Source organism: Meriones unguiculatus, chromosome 1 (genome assembly GCF_030254825.1).
Source record: "Meriones unguiculatus strain TT.TT164.6M chromosome 1, Bangor_MerUng_6.1, whole genome shotgun sequence".
Taxonomy (NCBI): Eukaryota; Metazoa; Chordata; class Mammalia; order Rodentia; family Muridae; genus Meriones; species Meriones unguiculatus.
Window position 1 is genome coordinate 69,565,091 of NC_083349.1, and position 19,923 is coordinate 69,585,013.

The 19,923-nt window shown below is 40.9% G+C and overlaps 1 protein-coding gene across 8 annotated transcripts in view; it reads left to right on the forward strand.

Annotated features, from left to right (window-relative positions):
- Positions 1 to 87: 87 nt before the first annotated feature.
- Vti1a (vesicle transport through interaction with t-SNAREs 1A) overlaps positions 88 to 19,923 on the forward strand; it is a 310,414-nt gene continuing 290,578 nt past the window's right edge. For all 8 annotated transcript variants that reach the window (XM_060391259.1, XM_060391236.1, XM_060391261.1 and 5 more), the window contains exons 1-3: positions 88 to 220; positions 6,162 to 6,220; positions 12,441 to 12,551. In XM_060391259.1, the coding sequence (XP_060247242.1) occupies positions 127 to 220; positions 6,162 to 6,220; positions 12,441 to 12,551 (264 nt within the window). In that variant the 5' untranslated portion in view covers positions 88 to 126. The remainder of the gene's footprint in view (positions 221 to 6,161; positions 6,221 to 12,440; positions 12,552 to 19,923) is intronic.

Here is a 19,923-nt window from a genome sequence, read left to right on the forward strand (position 1 = left end):
GGAGGTGTCCCCGGGTCCCGCTGTGCCTAGGGTTTCTTCTCTGGGTCCCTGCGCCGAGGTCCGGCGCCCTTCGCGAGTCCTGCTCTGCGCTCCATCCCGGCTCCAGCCGACCATTCCCGAGCTGCCATGTCTTCCGACTTCGAAGGCTACGAGCAGGACTTCGCAGTGCTCACCGCTGAGATCACCAGCAAGATTTCCAGGGTCCCTCGGCTCCCTCCGGGTGAGTACCCTTTCCGGCCGGGCGGGGGCGGCCTGGAGAGCCCGGAGCCGCGGAACGCGCCTGTGGTCTGCTAGGCGCGGGGCTAATGTGGGCGGTGCTGGCGGCCTGAGGAGGGCTGGGTCTTGGCTTGGTGGTCCAAGGGTGGTTCAGAGGATAATGGTTCGTGGAAACCATTTTGGGGGTGGTGTCGAGTTCCTACCCCATCGCTTGTTTAAAACTTGTATAACCTTGGAAACGGTGCCACCTGCATCTTGATTTTTTTTTTTTTTAATATGAAGGTAAGAGTATTCAAAGGAAATGTAACGAAGTGTCAAGATTGAGGATCTACAAATGCAGCAGCGTTGTCTTTTTTTTTTGTAAATGGTACTGTTATCCTTATTTGCTGTACGTTAAAGTGACAAGCCAAGATGCCTGAATTCAAATCCAGTTCTTCCCACTTAGAAGTTGTCTCCTAGGAGAGTTTTCGTTATCTTTCAAAACTTCCTTCTTGGTTCCAGAGAATCGAACCTCTCTCATTAGGGCTGCTGCGAAAATTAAATGACACACATCTGTGAACCCTTTGTGTTAGCTCTTGTTAGGATTCATAGTTTTCAGAACTCTGCCCTGGTTTTGTGTTTCTCATCCTTCTTGGGTATTTATAACCCAGTTTTATAAAACAAAACAAAACAAACTTGGTGCAGGGTAATTTTTCTCACTTTTAAAATTCGGCATCTCGCAGATATTTTCCTCTTTGTCAACAGTGTGAAGGTGGGGCCTTGTCTGATTTCCTTGACATTTCTTTTCGAAGGGCTTGCAAAAATGTGTTTGAATAAACAGGTGATTGTAATCTTGTGACTTTTAAGGTAGAGTTTTAGGATTTTTTTTCTTTAACTACAGATTTAACTTGAGTAGTTAGTAACAAATTACGAGTTTTATTTGTTAATTTTTTTTTTGGCTCAGTTTCCTTAGGAAAATTGAACAGTCATTGGGCTGCTGAACTTGCCTCTACTTTAGCTCTGGAGCATACTGTCTAGAAAAGATGATTCCCATTGGTCATCAGAATTGTGGGTAGCTTCACTTTCTTATCTGGTTAGTACAGTCCAAAATGCCAGCAGTAACTTCTTTTGACTCTAACTTGTTGTTCCTTATCCCCTTTCCAGAATTTCCCCCCAAACTTTTTGCTTATAAATAATTTCTTCTTTTATTCCCTTGTCCCCCACCCTACCTGTTTTCTGTTACTAGGGATATTTGCTTGAAGCCCTGACCTCTGAACTTACATCCCACTCATCTCCTGAAGTCCCAGTTAGTTCTGAAGGAGGTGGATGATGTCTTAAAGAGGTTTATGAGTTCAAGTGAGGGAACAAGAGGAAAGAACCAAGGCAGCATATACCACGGAGCTGTGCTGCCTCAAATTTTTGTGGACAGAGTGGATGATGGCTCCCTGCCTGCATGATTCTTCACTTCGCCTGTTCTCTGCAATCCCACTTTTTTCCTTTGCCCAAGATCATCTTGTCATTGTTGTGTGAGACTATTGCCTTTGAATTGAGTCCAGAGCCTCAGAGGACCAGGACTTGTAGCTGCAGTTGGATTTTGCTCATTTTGAATTTTATTGTGTTTTTGTTTTGTTTGTGTTAGCAGTAGAAACATTTCTTTATTTGGAAAAATAGCTTTAGTATTGAGAGATTGTTTTACAAAGTAATATCCAGGGTACTAAGTTGTGAAGACTCTTTTTGAGAAAATAGATTTTGTTACAATTGAGTTTTCTTGCCTTTGTGTTTAAAATTCTTACCACACAGAAGGAAACAATTGAATTAAGTATAGTAAAAAGTAGAGATACTAGTATGTCTCTCCTTATGTTTAGTGTAATGTGAAACCCAAACATAGCAGCCATATTTCATTTGAAAGGAGAGTGTATTGCTGGCACGGTGGAAAACAAAAACAAAAATGTGTACTTACTTGAATAATTAAATGACTTTAAAATGCAGTGGTTTTCCTCTTAATAATAACTTGTGCTTGCTCTTTTTTTTATTTTACTCTGTTTCTAATTGAGAGAAAAAGATATTTTCCACAAATTTATGAACTAGCAGGGATTAATAATGTAACCATTATTAATTACATTATTAATTATTACTGTAATTACTGGTAGCTGTAGTACGTAGTACCCCACCGTGTCATAGTGGTTGTGTTACTCAGCTGAAATAGATCCAGATATGAACTGTTATTTATTTGAATTTAAAGAAAATTGGAGTAAACTATAAAAAGTCAAAGGAGCTCATTCCCCCACAAAATAATTTAAGTTAGAGTTCCCAGGATCTGTGGAAATTAATTACTGTGTGCTGTGCATGTGCAGGTATTAAGGTGACTTCCAAAGAGAATAAAAAAAACAAACATTCTCTTATTTTAAAAAGAAACTTACTCTGTAATACTTTATTAATAAAAAACTTTGAAAACTTTAACCTTTGAACCTTGCCAGGCCACAGAGGAAGACAATGCAACCAGTCCTGATGAGACCTGATAGGCTAGGGTCAGATGGAAGGGGAGGAGGACCTCCCCTATCAGTGGACTTGGAGAGGGGCATGGGAGGAGATGAGGGGGGGAGGGTGTGATTGGGAGGGAATGAGGGAGGGGGCTACAGCTGGGCTACAAGGTGAATAAACTGTAATTAATATAAAAAATAAAAATAAAAAACTCTTTAAAGTGTTTGAATCTTAACTAATTTTAATAGCTGTGATTTTTAGATGAGTGAGCCCCTTAATGAATACTCTTGTCGTTACTGAATTTGAAGATTGATTTTTGATTCTTAAATGATTATTGTTCTATGGGAAAGTCAGGGAAATCAATGAGTCCAGACCATAGCTCACTTTACATTCTGGATTCTGTGATGCTGGGAGTGAATTTCTTAGCAGAAGAGTTCTTTCCACAGGACAGAGCTCCCATTACAGCAAGCAGGCATCTTAGAGGATCTTCAACAGAATTTCATTTTGCAGTTACTTCCTTATCTCTCTATGGTCATTTGTGAATCCTATTAGGCTTACAGCTTCCTTTCTGTGCCTAAACTAGAGTGAGGTTGGAATGTCCCAAGAATGTACTGTGGCAACAGGCTGCTGGTATCAGACCTATTTAGGATCCCACCTCTGCGTGAGCTTACGTAAAGCACACGTAGTGGACAGATTTCCTGGCCTCTGTAAGCTTGCCTGAACTTCCATCTTTAGAATAAGAAGGGATGGATGATCATTTTAATCTTATAATGCTGTAAAATACAAGTGCAGCATGCAGTACAAAGAAAGTGTAACAAACTAGCCCTTGAGGGTTATCATTGTATTAATCAGCTGTGCTTCAGGTAGCAGAGGGCAGGGTCAGCTAGGATCTAGCTCTTCAGACACTGTCATCTTAATTCTACTTTAAAGGGAACCTAGCACTAAACTTCTTCCTTTCTGTGCCTAAACTAGAGTGAGGTTAAAGTGTCCTGATGAAAATGTGCACTTGAAGAAGAGTAGGTGGTCAGGGCCCTGGGATGTGGAAGTGGTAATGGTTTTGAATTCAGGGTATCAAGAAGGAAGGGAATCGAGGGAGGGGAGTGGCAGTGATGGAGCAAAACAGGTGTCTTTTAGAAAGAGATCCTTGAGTCTGATGGAGCAACTGTCATACTGGAAAGTTTAGGAGCTGGTTGAAGCTGCCATATATGATACTTTCAGTTGAGTATATTGGGGAAACACCATCAGCTGTTATCTCTGACCCCATTATGTTTTACAAAAAGTATTTATAGAATTTCAGTCATCAATACATATTTAACAAATTTGTGTCAAGTATGCATATACACATGTTTTCATTTTACACTGAGGCACGTCTACTCTCTAAACTCGGGGTGGGGTGGGGGAATCTTGTTCTCTTAGACAGTTCAATTATTTTAAGTAATGGCTTCATTTTGTATTTGTGGTATTGGGGCTTGGACCCAAGGCCTATCTCTTGTTAAATACTCACTTAGATAGCTGTGTTCCTGGCTCTTAGCTTTTTACTTTTAGAATGTTTGAAATTATGTAAAAATCACAAAATAACTCTTCATTTATCCATGTCGGCAGCCCTTGTTAACACCTCACCTTTATATGTTTGCTACAAATCCTGAGTCCATATTATTTTTTTACTGGCTTAAGCCCATCCTTATTTACATCTTCGTAGTTAAAGCTAGAAGGAATTCTTTTCCCTTTTAAACCCAGTGTCCTTTTTCTACTTCAGGATCCAGGCATGGATCCTACAAAACATTAAGTAACTGTAGGGCCTTACACTCCTGTGTGCTGTAACAGTTTCTCAGGGTACCCTTGCTTTCAGTGAGCAAATGGTTTGGTGGAGTAATTGTGAGACATGGTAGAACACTCCTTGGTTGGGATTTTTCCCAGTTTTGTTTGTTTGTTTTTTCCTTTCATTTTTCGTCTGGGGTGATGGGTTTTGGGGAAGAGAGACCCAAACTGCTCATTGTCCTCCCATAATATCAAGAGGACATGCTCAGCATGCCTTTTCACTGCTAGTGTTAATTTTGATCACCTGGCCGAGGTGTTTGATGAGCTTTCTTAATATAAAATGTGCCTCCTTACTACTTGGAAGGAAATCAGTATGTTCTAAAAAATTGATTGGCTTCTATGAGTATGTACCTCCCTGACCCTGGTGTGAACAAGGGTGAGAGTCACTTAAAGCTAGTCCAGCAGTTGTTTTCAAGGCTCTGGGACTGGAAGGCGTAGTTGTGTAAGAAAGCAGCACTTCCATGTCCTGTGTGGTGAAGATGGGAGTCTCAGAAGAGTGGGTGGTCTCACTTGGAAAGTGCTGAGCAGAAAACTAAAAATGAGCAACACAAGACATAGGGGGAATCTCTGGATGAATGTGATGACCATACAGAGAAGAGAGTTGTGCTTAGGAAATGGCTTGGTTATTATAGTGTCTAAATAAACCATGGAGAGTCAGCACCTCCCAGTTAAAAGTCATTTCTTACACACATACACACACACACACACACGTATATTTAAAACTCCATTTAGAAAATACATGTTGAGTTTTAAAAAGAAACTATTTGTTGTCCAGAATCCCAAACTTTACTCTTTAAAAATATATATATGTGTATATATGGGTGTGATATATATATATATATATATATATATATATATATATATATATATATATATAAATGTTTGCCTGCATGTGTATGTACCACATGCATGCAGAGCTAGTGGAGGCCAGTTCCAGGTCCCCTGGAGCTAGAATTATAGACAGTTGTCAGCTACCGTGTAGGTGCTAGGAACTGAATCCCTGCAGGAACATTGGTGCTCTGAACTGCTGAACCCTCTCTGTAGCCCTCATACCTTATTCTTAACATTACTGAAAGCACAACACTAAAGAGTTACAAGACCTTGCTGAGTTTTGAGAAGTCTTTTCATATATATGAGTGTTAAACTCGAGTCACATCAGTGATCCCAATTTATTACAGTGGAGACTCAGCAAAGCCCTCAGGCCACCACTCTTATCTGCTACTGTTGGCATAATCTCTTTTGCAGAACACAATTCTTTTTAGTCTCCCTTATAACTAATGACACCTCCTAAAAACTCAGCCCTTCCATGGATTTTAATTAACCCATATTGCAGAATCAGTGCTCATCATAGTTTGTAGAATGATCTGTTTCCTTTACATGTTCTGATCTGATTGATCAGAAAGGAGAAGGATGTTCTAAAATAGGAGGCTTTAGAGCAGTGGAGTCCCAGCTCCTTTCTATGACTATCAGATAAAACAAATATTTACATTACAGTTCATAACAGCAAAATTACAGTTATGAAGTGACATCAAAATAATTTTGTGGTTCGGGTCACCACAACATGAGGAACTGTATTAAAGACTTGCAGCATTAGGAAGGTTGATAGCTAGTGATATTCAATGTATGTTGTATAATTATTATTTCTTTGATATTATTGCTTGTTTTAGATGAGAAGAAGCAAATGGTTGCCAACGTGGAGAAACAGCTTGAAGAGGCCAGAGAACTGGTGCGTAGTCTTAGGGTTGTACTGAATACAACCCTAGAGCTGAACCCTGGTGCCTGCTGTGTGTGCTGTGGACATATGTGGAGCAGTATCACTCAGATTTTCATTTCTTTTCAGATGAAAGGAAATTTATTAGCTTCTAGAGATTTTATTCTTTGTAATAAATGAAAGCAGTCTCTAATATATATTCCTTCAGAAGACATCTCCCAAGAGCTAATCTCCTAGTACATGATCTTAGTAGCTAATATCTGATAAAGACACCCCACACCACACATTAGGGTAGTGCATTGTTATCTTAAAATTTTTACTTTCTCAGAACTCCTGTGAGATAAGTGTTGTCTTTCAAAAGTGACACAGGTCTGAGCTTTCTATCAACTTGGAAGCTAAAGAAGCTTGCCATTCTCCATGGATGCCCACAGAAGATGTGAGATTTCTTTTGTGTGTGCACATGTTCATTTGCATGTATGTGTGTATGTACAAGTGCACATGTGTATATGTGCACCTAAGTACATACGGGTGTGGAGACCAGAAGTCAACATCATATTCAGTTTCTCTCCACCTTATATTTAGAGATGGGCTCTCCCACTAGACCCCAGGTACACTGATTGAGCTAGATTGGCTATCCATCTGTCTCCAGGGATCCTATGTCTGCTTTCCAGGGACTGAAATTACAGGCATGCATCTTGCTACAGCCAGGGTTTATGTGGTTGCTGGTGATTAGAACTCAGTTCCTCATGTTTGTATGGCAAGCACTTTGCTGACTGAGCTATTTCCCCAGGACCCAAGACACAAGACTCATAAGTGAGAAACTGAAGCCTTGTGTTACAACAAAAGCAGCCTCCAGAGTTTCAGATTGGTTGTTTAAATTCCCTGACCCCCAACTTCCACAGGAGAGATGCAAATACTTGCTTCCAGCAGGAACACAAAGCCTGGGAAACAAGCCACATATAGCAGCCTGGAAGTAAGCCTGTTCTCTGTTCCAGAAAGACATGTGACAGCATTCTTCAGTGTTGCTCTGTGTGGATAGACTGTGAGATATGGCGTGGACAGGGTTTTTAGAACATCACATTCACGCTCAGGGGACCCTGTAGGAGCATCAGAAGCTCATGGCAGAATGATGCCTAGATTGTTGCCACTACTGTTACCAATGAGGACTGAGTTTAGAAAGGCTACAAACCCACCTGAGGTCCCACACCGTACTGTGTGCTCATAGGCTTTGTTCCTGGATGTGCTACACGTAGAGCCCTGGCTCAGACGCTCCTGTTTCATAATAGTAAATCCCTAAGTTGGGGACCAAAGAGGGAAAAGTATTTTGTCCCAGTTTTGGTTGTTGAAAGCCAAGTGTTGTAGAAGCTGTTAGATTGTTGCTCTCCATCACAGGCCAAGTGAGTGCACGCCTTTTTGAGTACTGAAGAGTGTCTTTAGGTGTTTCCTCAGTATTTGTGCTGGTAGACTGAGGACAGTTTTCTATTAGCTCCTATGAGTTGCTTGAAACTCTTGAAATTCTTAGACATGGCGGGGATGCAGGCATTTTGGACATTGTTTTCTTGCAGAACCTCCTTGGACCCTTAGGCAGCTCAAGGATGATTTGAGTCTCTGGGAAGACAGAGATGTCTCTAGTAGGCAGTTGGAGAGCCTGATGTTTCTCAGGTTTTAATGAATAATACTTGTTAGTGGAGCTTTCAAGCAGGAAGTAGTCCCCATTGAACAGCGGACCTTTCCTGGGGTCTAAGGTTGACATGATAGGCACCTCCATTGTCACTGTGTGGTTCTCATTGTGTTCATAATGACCAGGGTCTCTGACCCATGTGACTTCTAGGCTTTGTGGACTGCTGCCCTATCTCCATCTCCACAGTTCTCTTTTCTCCTTCCTCCTATTTCTGTTTATACCAACTACCTCTTTTATACCTCTTGGCTTTCATGTGAAGCCATTGACTTTAGATGTCAGAGCAGCCAGTCAGGACACTGTGAATATCAGTTCTTTGTATCTTCATACTTGATCTTAGCTAAGATGCCAAGATAGGACTTTTCACAGTGTAAGTTCTCACTAGCATAATTGGGATGACTTTCCACACAATTACATTCTCTCTGGCAGCTTTTTTTCTCTTTAGAATTGCTATTTTTCTCCCCTCTGAATATTTTCTGTCTAATAGAGAATGGGAAAAGGCTGATCTCTGTAGGACTGAAGTTCCAGCATAACCAAGTTTGCAGCGCTTTCTTCTCACTAACATAACGATCTGGATCTAAAGGAGACATTTCTGTTAGTTTAAAATACTCAGAAAGCTGAATTATTTAGTTTTGGTGACATCTTAGATTATTTATATATATATATATATATATATATATATATATATATATATATATGTATTTTTTTAAAATAGGAACCTGACAGAAAGCTTGGCTCTGCTTTGATTGCTAGGATAGTTGTGTCACTGCCAATCATATGGTTTGCAGTAATGTATGGACAGTGCACATTTTGTGCTAACCATGTCTTCCACTCTTCAGTGACTATATAACTACTCTAAGAACAGAATGAGTATATGTTGTCTGCATCCCTAAGTCTGCCAAGATATAGTTTGCCTTGCTAGAAGTAAATATTTACAAAGGTCTCCAGTCTCCAGGCTTAGCTAGTATGATATGAGAAAGAAATGAAAGAATACAGCTAGAGAAAGAAGAGGCCAAATTACCACCCCTTAAAGATAGCATAGCCCTATTTCTAAAGACCCTGAGCCACTAGACAGTGCTTAGATCTGGTGTGCACTTGCAGCCAAGCGGTAGGATACAAAGTCGCTATGCAGAGGTCAGTCACTAATGAGTGAACTTATCAAGAAAGAGATCAAGACATTTTCCATTCACAATTAAAAAAAGAAAAGAAAGAAAAGAAATAGCAGCAAACCTATCAAGGAGATAAGAGACCTCTGTATATACACTGTACAACAGTGAGGGTGCTGGAAAAGAGAATCAGAAGATGACAAGCCCTTCCATGCTTGTGCTTTGGCAAACTTACTACATAGCGTTCTCTCTGTAAAAACCCCAGTGTCATTCTTTACAAATCTGGAAAGGGTAATCCAAAATTCATATGGACACCCAAAAGATCCCATGTAGCCAAAGTAATCCTAAACGGAAACATCGTGATTTTAAATTGTAAATTATAAATTATACTGCAGAGCCATGTGAACCACCAGGAATTGAATAGAGGACCCAGAAATAAACTCACATAGCTACAGCCACTATTGTTTTTTACATCATTATCAAAAACATACATTGCATAATAAATGGCAGCCTGTACACCAAATGGTACTGTGGAAACTGCATTTCATAGGTAGAGGAATGAGCCTAGATCCTTTCCACCTTCCATAAAAAATTTTGAAAATGAACTGAAGATCTTTATATAAAGCTTGAAACTGCTAGGGCAAGCACTTGAAAAAAAATTTAAGATTTATTTTTATTTGTGTGTGGGGGCGTCGCTTACAGAGGCCAGCAGATGGTGTCATAGTCCCTGAAGCTGGACTTGCAGGAGTCACTGGGCAGAGATTCCAGCAGTCAAACTCAGCAGGGGAGCAGGTACCTTCCACCCCCGAGCCATCTCTCCAGCCCTGAGAAACACTTTAAGATGCAGGCAGAAACATGGCCTGTTCTAAAAGGACTGCAACAACACCGAATGTAGCTCCAAAGACTGATAAGATTACATGAAGTTGAAAAGCTTCACAAGGCAAAGGAAATAATTACTAGAGTGAAGAGACAACCTGCGGAATGGGGGAAAATCTTTGCCAACTGTACTTTAGATGGGGAGGGGTAATATGTAGGAAATGTGAAAAACTAGACACAAGAAAAACAAAATTTCCAGTAAAAAATCAGGCTAGTAGAAATGGTTTCACATCCTTACCCATCAGGAAAATGCAAACTAAAACAGCCAGAGGTTTCCTTTTGCCTGGGCAGAGTGGCTAATATGAAGAGCACAGAGCCAGGGTAGTGGCAGATGCTGTAACTGCAAGATGAAGCCGAAGGAGCAGAAGTTTAAAGGTCATACTCTCAGGTACAGAGTAAGTTCAAAGCTAGCCTGGGTCATATTAGACACTGCCTGAGAAAATGAAAACAAACAAACAAACAAAAACAAAACAAACAAAAAACCTAACAGGTGACCAGTACTGGCAAGGATATAAGGAGAAAGGAGGCTGCATCACTGTTGACCTGTGTGAGGCCTGGTAGAGGCCACTTGGGAATCAACATGGAGAGTTCTTAAGACACTAATGCATATATGCCAACAATGCAGGTGTGCTGCTGTTGTACATGCCCAGCAGACTTTATGTCCTGCCAGAGCCACATGCCCATGTTTAGTGCTGCACTGTACACAGCAGCTAAGACATGGAAGCAACCTAAATGTCACCAACTGGTGAATGGATAAAGAATGTGGTTGAAAAATGGAATCATGACATTTGCAGGGAAAGAGATAGAGCTAGAAACCATTATGTTAATGGAGCAAGCCAGACTCAGAAACCCAAAGATTGCTTGTTTTCTTTACTACATAGATCCTAGGCTTGAGGGAAAAGGTGGGGAGGGAGATCGACAAACTAGGAAGGTAACTATGAGCACTGAAGAGTTCTTGAGGGTAGGGGGAGAAAAAGAGGGTAATTGAAGGCATGTGGCATGAGAGAAGACAGACTGACAGGGGAAGCTGACTGGCAGGAAGGATGCCAGGAGCTGGGAGCAGGGCTGCACGCCTGTGATCACAGCGCTCAGGAGGTAGAGGCAGGCAGATCTCTGTGAGTTCCAGGCCAGCCTGGTCTAGAAAGTGAGTCCAGGACAGCCAAGGCTACACAGAGAAACCCAGTCTCAAAAAAAAAACCAAACAAACAAAATAAAAAGAGAGAGAGACCAGAGGTAGGGGATAAAGAAGAACAAAGTATGTGTGAGAATGCCGTAATGAAACACGCCGCTTTGGATGCTAACTTAAACAATTAAAACACAATCAGCAAACAGTGATAATCTCAGAGAAGTACTTTTAAATGCCTTGATTAAGTGATTTAATTTATTTAATTACTATACATTTATGGGGAGCTCCATCAGTTACTTAAATGACCACTCTTTGAAGAGGAGTAATTAAAAGTATCTTGTTTTCTTATAAAAGTACATACCGTAATTACAATTGCTTTTTGTCTATCCATATTCTCCTATATTTATTCAGTCTCCACCAGTGGACAATAGGTGATAAACTTGTATTGGTCAAGAACTAATGTGTTACAATGCTCTCAGAAGCAAATGCATTGCTGTGTTTTTCCATGAAGTCATTACTCTGGGCCAATTTGCTCTTGTTCCTGGTTTTTCTTTTAGGGCCCTGTACAGTTGAACTCCCTCTGCTGCGTCATAGAGAGCGTGGTCTATTTCTTTATAACCATTATTATAGTCTCTTATCAATCTAGTGATAGAGTACTTTAAGTTCATTAGAGGGATTACTCAGCTAATTTTCATGGCTGTCCTAGGAAAGAGATTATTCTTAGAAGTGAGGAAAATAAGGTAGACGGTCACTAAGACTCCAGTTAAGCCCCCTGCTGGCCCCCATGGTGGTTACTTGTGGTGCCTACAATGTGAACACACAGTCTCACTGCAAAGCCTGGGCTCTGAACCATCACTGCATGTCTGTGTTGGCACCCATTAAACTCTTGTATGCTATAGTTATAGGATGACAGATGAGCAAAGCATGCCCTGTTGTGATTTCAGTGAGCAAGGTGTAACTAGCATATTGCTATATCCATTTAACTCCTCATCAGTGTGGTTAGTGTCTAAGAGTTAGGCTGGAGGCCTGGTTGCATGTGATTTTCCTAATTAGGAAAGAGTTTCTCAAAGAAATGTCCTCTCATGTTTAAGCCACAGGAAGCAGTCCCCTGTCATTCTGGAGATTCATGGTCAAAAGACCGGATCAGTTTGACTTAACAAGGGCTGCTCCAAGGATACTGAGAACAAATTAACGAGAATGCTTTGATTTTTCAAAACAAACTCTTGACAAAGCAAGCAGCTTAGCACCCCCATCATTCTCTAGCTGTTTCCTGAACCAATCAGGAAGTAAGTGCTAAAGCAATTTCAGTGCTACTGATCATGAGCAGGCAGCGCTGTACCTCTAGTTCCTCAGCTGCAAACTGAGGACTTAGAATACAGCCCTTTTAGCATTGACATTTGGGCAAATAAAGAATATGCTTGTGGTTCACATTTTTCTCTCCCACTTTAGCTTGAACAGATGGATTTGGAAGTTCGAGAAATCCCGCCCCAAAGTCGAGGAATGTACAGCAACAGAATGAGAAGCTACAAGCAAGAAATGGGAAAACTAGAAACAGACTTTGTGAGTTCAGTTCTGTGCTCTCTCTTCCTTGGAATGGTTAGCTGTGCTTTCACCATGTCTCTATTGTTTCTTCCCATGCCTTAGTTAGCATTAAGTGAGTTGTCCCAGGGCTCCTGCAAAAGATGATCAACAGATTTGTGTAGGACTTGGAGAGCTCACAGGTGTTAGAGGTAGCAAATGATGGGGTTGGGGGACATCTTAGCTAGATCCATATCACACAGTCCTTTCATATACATAGTGCTTACTATTTAGCATTGGTTAGAATTTCAAGACCCAGTTTTTCAGGCCTTTACAGTTTACAGGCCTGAGTATATAGCTCAGTGGGTCATACAAGCATGCCATACAAGCTTGAAGACCCGAGTTTGGAAACCCAGCAGTCATGTGAACAAACGGACAAGGTTGTGCGTATCTTTAATACTGGCATTGGGAGGTTAGGATGAAGACAGGCAGATCCTTGATGCTGGCCAGCCATGCTACCCAATTGGTGAGCAATGGGTTCAGTAAGAGACTCTATACACTTTATAGGAAATTCACTAAAAGAAATATAAAAGCATAATGTTAAAATGATTAATAATGACAGTGGAAAAGACAGTTAAGCAAATTCTTCTTCTGAGCCAGGCATTGTGGGTGCATGGCTTTAATCCCGGCACTTGGAAGGCAGAGGCAGGTGGATCTCTTAATTCAAGGCCAGCCTGGTCTACATAAGTTAGTTTCGGGACAGCTAGGGCTACACAGAGAAACCCTGTCTCACCCCCCACACATCCAAAATTAAAAAAAAAAAAAAAAAAGACAAAAGAAAAACAAAGTCCTACTTCTGGTTATACAGATGTAAGCATGGAAATCAGGAAATCAGAGTCTAGAAGTGGTCTCACTGACATGCACAGCGTTTTCACAGCAGTGGCTGCCATGTCTGCCTACGGGGTGAGCAGGCAGCTGCTGTCTCTGCACAGGAGGGGCTCACCAGCCTTCTGCATTGGATGAAGCACAGTAGATCCTGAGGACATTAGGCAGAAGGAAACAGGCCAGTCCCAGAAGACAGTCCCAGAAGACAGGTGGGGTGTATGTGCACTTTTGGGAGGTTTCTAGAATGGTCAGACCCAGAAACGAAAGTGAAATGGTTCTTCCTGGGGATGAGGGTGGGGAGAACTGAGTGCTGTTGAAGCTGTAGACTTCCCTTGTACAAGAAACAGGGTTCTATAGCTCTGTACTGTGAATTGGTCTGGTGCCACTCAGCTGGCACTTAAAAGGACTTGAAGCGGTAAATTTTATTTCATTTTGATTTCACCACGGTTGTAGAATTCAGGTAAAAACATCGAGAAAATACTATGAACAGTAAAGAGATGGAGAAAATAATGAATGATAACAATTGTTCTTGTGTAGATGGGCATAGCAAACTAGGATTTGAATACACAACCTACTCTTCACAGTTAAAGTAAAAGAGTATGTCGGTGAGGAAAAAATGGGTTCTTACGTGAGAATGACACAGGTAGGCTTTATCATGAATATGCTCTGTTTGTGAATCTGGGATCCACATTTATAGGGAGTCAAGAATGTATAGGGTCCTCTCTTTCTGTGCGTGGTTCTTCCGTGGTCGTTGATTTGGACCTCTCTACTGTGACAGTGTGACCAGGGAAACGCCATCTCGTATCTTAGTGACTTGGCCCCGAGTTTTAGAGGGCAGCATCTATGGATCTTGCCCTGGGCCTGTGGGAAGACAGAGCATCTTGATGTGGAGACTGTGAAGCAAAGCAGTGCTCTTTGTGGCGGCCTTAACTTGTGGGCTTTGGGAGGGACAGTTAAGTTCTAAACCACAAGTCACTGTGGTGTAAACGCCTCTGTGCTCCTTTTTTAAGAAAGACACAAGTGGGCTGCAGCGTTGGGGGAGGGGGTGATGCTGGTTCTGAATGTCGGTGTTTAATTCCTGTGCTCTACTAGATCAGATACTCAACTACTTTACGAAAGTGGGAAACTACGAAACTACTTCTCTCATAGCAGTGTGAGGTAGGAAGAAAATTGCACTGACTTTTATAATTTGTACCCTGTGTGGGTGGATTAAAAACAGAATGTGTCAATAAGTTATACTAATGAAATTCTAAGACTGCTGTTCAGTGATAAGTAATGATGACAGCAAAGTATCTGTAAGGTTTATTTTTAATTTGCTTATCTGTTTTTATGGAATACTTTTGCAGGTATTTTTTCTTATAAGTTCTCCCAAAGAAAACTCCCCCAAACCCAGCAATAAATGTATCCTTTAGGAGAGCTACCTTAACAGAGAGCCACAGTCTGGAGGCTGGGAAAGGTATGTCGAGGTCACTGCATTTTAAGGCTTCTCTCTTTGTGGGTGGCTGCTTCTAGTCTACAGAATCTCCTGCACACACTGGTGGCTACACTGGAATTTAATTATCTCTTAGAAAACTGTTCTCCAATACATCACACATGCCGTGTAATGACAACTAGGGTTTCAGCATGGAAATCTGAAAGAGACAGACCTCAACCCAGAACACCAAGTTTCATTTCTTTTTAGATGCTAACGTACTTCAATTCCATAGCTTACTATAACACCTAACTCAATGTTTAATCTATTTTGTTTCCAAAAGAAATTAATAACGAGTACACTCCTTTACTTTAGGTATTTAGAAATTATATTTTTGGATGAGTATTCCTTTTTCAGTTATATTTTCTACTATCCAAGTGGGTACCCTAGTAAGGGGAACAGGGACTATTTCTGACGTGAACTCAATGGCTGGCTCTTTGATACCGGCCCTCCCACCCCCAAGGGAGAAGCAGCCGTGCTAGGCCACAGAGGAGGAATTTCAGCCAATCCTGAAGATATCTGATAAGCTAGGGTCAGATGGAAGGGGAGGAGGACCTCCCCTAGCAGTGGACTTGGGGAGGGGCAGGGAGGAGATGAGGGAGGGAGGGTGGAATTGGGAGGGAATGAGGGAGCGGGCTATGGCTGGGATACAAAGTAAATAACCTGTGATTAATACAAAAAATAAAAATTATTAAAAAAAAAAGAAAACTAGAACCGACTACTGTGAACTTAATCTCCTAGGCCTTTGCTAAATTTAATTCACATTTATGTATATACTCACAGCTTTAGCTTTCTTCTGCCCTGTCTGCAAACATCTTTCACTGGTGCTGTTTACTTTCTTACTCAGTTACTCTTTTTATATTTTTATTTTTTGAGAACGGGTTGGGCTCACTATATACCTCTAGGACCTAGAGCTCACTATTTAGACCAGACTAGCCTTGAGTGCAGAGACGCACTGCCTCTGTTTCCCAGTGCTAGTTATTTTGCCATGCCTGGCATTATAACATTTTTTTAATATTCACAGTATTTTGCTTTCATGTATGAGAAATTGAAAATATGCATATGTTCTGTTGCTCTTTTGATTTATGTTTTTAGTACTGGCATGAGCTTCCCTAGGGCTTCAGTAACAAACGTGTGGAGTAGATGGTTCAGGAGTTAGCGAGTGATAGCAGTTAAGTACGTGGGGGAGGGAAACACATGAGGTTAGCCCACAAAGATCATGATGTCGAGAATATTCAAAGAAAACAAACCAGCTAAAGAAGAAAAACAGTGAGCTGAGGGTTATTGAGTTCTTGCCCCCTCAAATATTAGATTGTTTCCTAACAAAACACAAACAAATAAACACCCTTGAAGTTGTTGTTATTTAAAAAAAAATTACCGACATGTATAAGCTGTTTGGCTACGTCTAAGTATAGAGAACAGAATGAAATAGTGTGTGGTGAACCAGGATGAGACTCCAGAGGTCTGTTGTGTGCTTGGGGCATTTCTGGTATTGCATTGTTGTACTAGCACCATCTTGTGGCTGATTTGTGTCATTGCATTTTTCTTGACAAAGCTGAGCCTGCTTTAAGACAGTACGTGGCACAGACTGACTGTGATGGGAGTTGGAAGCTGCACTCTGGCCTCAGTCTAAGTCCACTCCTCCCCCGGGTCAATGGTGCCAGAATGCTGTCCTTTCCTGTCTGGGAGCTATGTGATGTTATTGTTAGGCCGGCTCCCAGAGCAGAGCTATCCACATCAGAGAATGCCACTTCTATTGAGAGTCTCAGCAGTGAGGCTGAACGCTCCTAGAAACCCAGCTGCCTGCCGACTACTGGAGTCGGTCCCTTAGGTCAGGCCTCAAAGGATGGTGTGGAGCAGCTTGAAGCTTTTACTGCTCTTAGCCACGCGGCTCTTCACAGGTGACAGGCGGCTTGAGTGTCTGCGGGCAGCCTGTGCACATCCTCTGTGTTTCCTTTCCTTACACCTGGGACTAAAGACATATGAATGAGAAGGAGGAATTTAAATTTTTATTTTTTAAAAAATTTTTGTCAAAAGGTCAAGAACTTGATGCTTCTGTTTACATTTTATCTTCCTAGTTCTTGTGACCGCCTTCTATTTTTATGGGAGCAGTAGGGAACCACTGAAGCATGTTCAGAGATGTGGGTGGTCTCAGCTGTTATATGTAGCAGTGGTTACATACCCGAACCTTCTTGCAGGAGCATGCATGCATTCTAACAAATAATAGGGGAGCCAGCATCATAGTTACCGTTACATTAAAAGTGTAGGCTTGCTATGCTTGAGAAACTGAAGAGATAAAAAAATGCCTCTAGCATGTAAGTCCCTAACTTACATAAGCGGCGCCTCGCAGTCCACCTCCCCTTCCCGACACGGAAGATTGTTCTTAAGTTGGCTGATTTGTAACATCTGCTGTGCTAGCCAGATAGTAGGCCCTAAGAATAACTCTTACTTTTGCTTTTGTAATCAAGCTTGCTTACTCTAATCAAGATGATGACTAGGACACCTGTAAGGCATATATGTTAAAATTAGACCCTACAAGTAGACAAAGTAAATGTAATCTTTGCAGGTTTTTTTTTTTTTTTTTTTTAAAGTCCTGGGCTGATACGGTTAGGTGCTGCATCTTGGGAGTATCTCTTAAGAAAAGTTCTGGTCCCACAATGGGCACCAATATCTAAAATAAAAATCCTCTTCTTAGTAAAATGTATTTATGGTCATGGTGACTCTCTGAGCTCCCCCAGATCCATAACACTAGACTGGACAGAGTCATCTCAATAAAGAAACTTCTCTTCACTGTGTGCATATAACATGTCTGCCATTTATAAAAATTATACTCCTTCATTCTATATAAAAATACCAGAGCATTCCAAAGGATTTTGAAAAAGAAAATCAACCTAGCCCTATTGCTGTAGGAGGGTCAGGTGATGTACATTTTGGATGGTTGTTTTCCAGTCTCTCCCTTATATAACTTCCCTTATTAATGGTGTCTGTCACACCATTCACATATTAAAAATACATGTTCCAAGGTTTATATTTTCAATTTTTATAAATTCTAGATCATTGTAATAGGAACATGTTATTTTTTCAGTGATGTTAACTTTTGTTTTATACCTGTATATATTTTTTATGCCTGTATATTTTATTTCCTTTGACAACTTATTGCACTGCAGGGAATATATTTGAATAGGGTTTTTAGTCAGGATCATTTCTAAGAAGACAGATTAGTAAAACTGTCTAGTATTGCAATTCTTAATGCCACTTGGCAAGTTTGTGTTCCTGACTCTTATTGTGTGTCATTAGATCAGTTCTCTTCTCTCTCTGTTTCTCCTTCATGTTAGAATGTGCCTTAAGAAATACCACCATAGTCATGCGTGGTGGCATGTGCCTGGAATCCCAGCATTCAGGAAGGCAGAGGCAGGCAGATCTCTGTGAGTTCAAGGCCAGCCTGGTCTACAAAGGGAGTCCAGGACAGCGAAGCCTACAGAGAGAAACCCTGTCTTGAAAAAAAAGAAAAAAAGAAAAAGTGCCAATCATAGGTGGACTGGGGCAAAGCATTTTTATGTGTATTGCTCATTGAATTCTCCAACAATAGTAGGAGGAAGACTCAACGATTGTGGGCTTTCACAGACTCCTGGGCGGAGCACAGCCGGGATTCTTTTTCTAAGGCACTCCCGCTAGGAAGCTGCACAGTGTTGACCAGGCTGGCAGATATGTGTGCTTTGCCAAGCTGCCTGAACTTTGAACTCATTTCACATTATCAGCATTTCTTAATCAGAAACCACAGACTGTTTCTTTTAGGCATTTGCACAGGCCTGTGACCTTTCAGGTGAAAGGCAGTGTCTGTTTAGAAAGCACATGCGTGTTTGCACACAGGCTTCTCCTTCAGAAGAGGGTTTTGTCAGGTCTCACCAGGGAAAACGATTAGAAAGCTATTATGCAACCAGCCATCTTTGTTTGTAAGATTTTTATTTTAGAGTCTTAACCTTGGCAGCTCTACTCATAGGGTCTTGTTGATTTCAAAGATGGACACAGAAAGTGGAGCAGCACAGTGGGCAGGGAGCACTGAAAGACTGTTTTCAGCTGTGAGCACTGCCTTCTGGGAGGCAGTTTCTGTGTGTCTCTCTGGTCTTCCCACCCAGGAAATATGAGGGGTTCATGCTCTTAAGGGAGGTCATATTATGATCTCATTTCTAAGGATTTCATTGTTGGAACTCATTGTTGACTTTGAGGCTGACCATATTAAATTTATTTTCTTGGTCTATGAAGCTTTGATATTTTTTCAGTGGGATTAATTTTATGATGACCACCTCACTCTTAACACTGTTGACTTTTGGTACTGTAGACTTTTATGACCTGTGAAAACAGCTTCCATATTCACTGAAGTCAGGGCACACAGGTTAGGTGTGCCGGGGTACAGATATGTGTGCACCCACGTATGCACCCAGTATAAACTACTTTTTCTGTGCTGTTAGAGTCTTAGATGAGGTTTGTTGTTCAATTAAAAATTTTCCCTATGTAACAATACTTTTTTATTAAAAAAAATTAAAATTATGGTTCCATTTTATGCTTAAAGGAGCCAGCTTTTCAATTTAGGCTTTATGCTGCTTTGATTTTTCTATATAGTTGAAGTATGCATTTTCTAGACAAAATGCTAAATTGATTTTGTGTATATGTATATGTGTGGGTATGTGTGTGAGTGCATGCTTTTATGTAGTTTATTGGTTTTAGAATTTTTCTGTTATAATCCTCCTTAATGGCAAACTACTTTCAACTTTTCTGTGTACTTGTATTTGTGATCTCACTAGAAAATAAGAAAAATGGGTAAAATCTTGCAAAATTAATTATAAACCTGTGACAGATTTGACTTTCTCATTAGTCACTAGATGGCACTGTTTGTTTGCAGAGAGCCATTTAAAAAAAGGAAGAAAGGAAGGAAGGAAGCATCTATGGTAGTAACAGAAATTACTGCCTCATGAATAAAATATTTCTGATGGGATTTGCATTTCTATATTGGCTGAAGACACTGTGTTGAATGTTTTATTAACCAGCCCAGTGCAACTG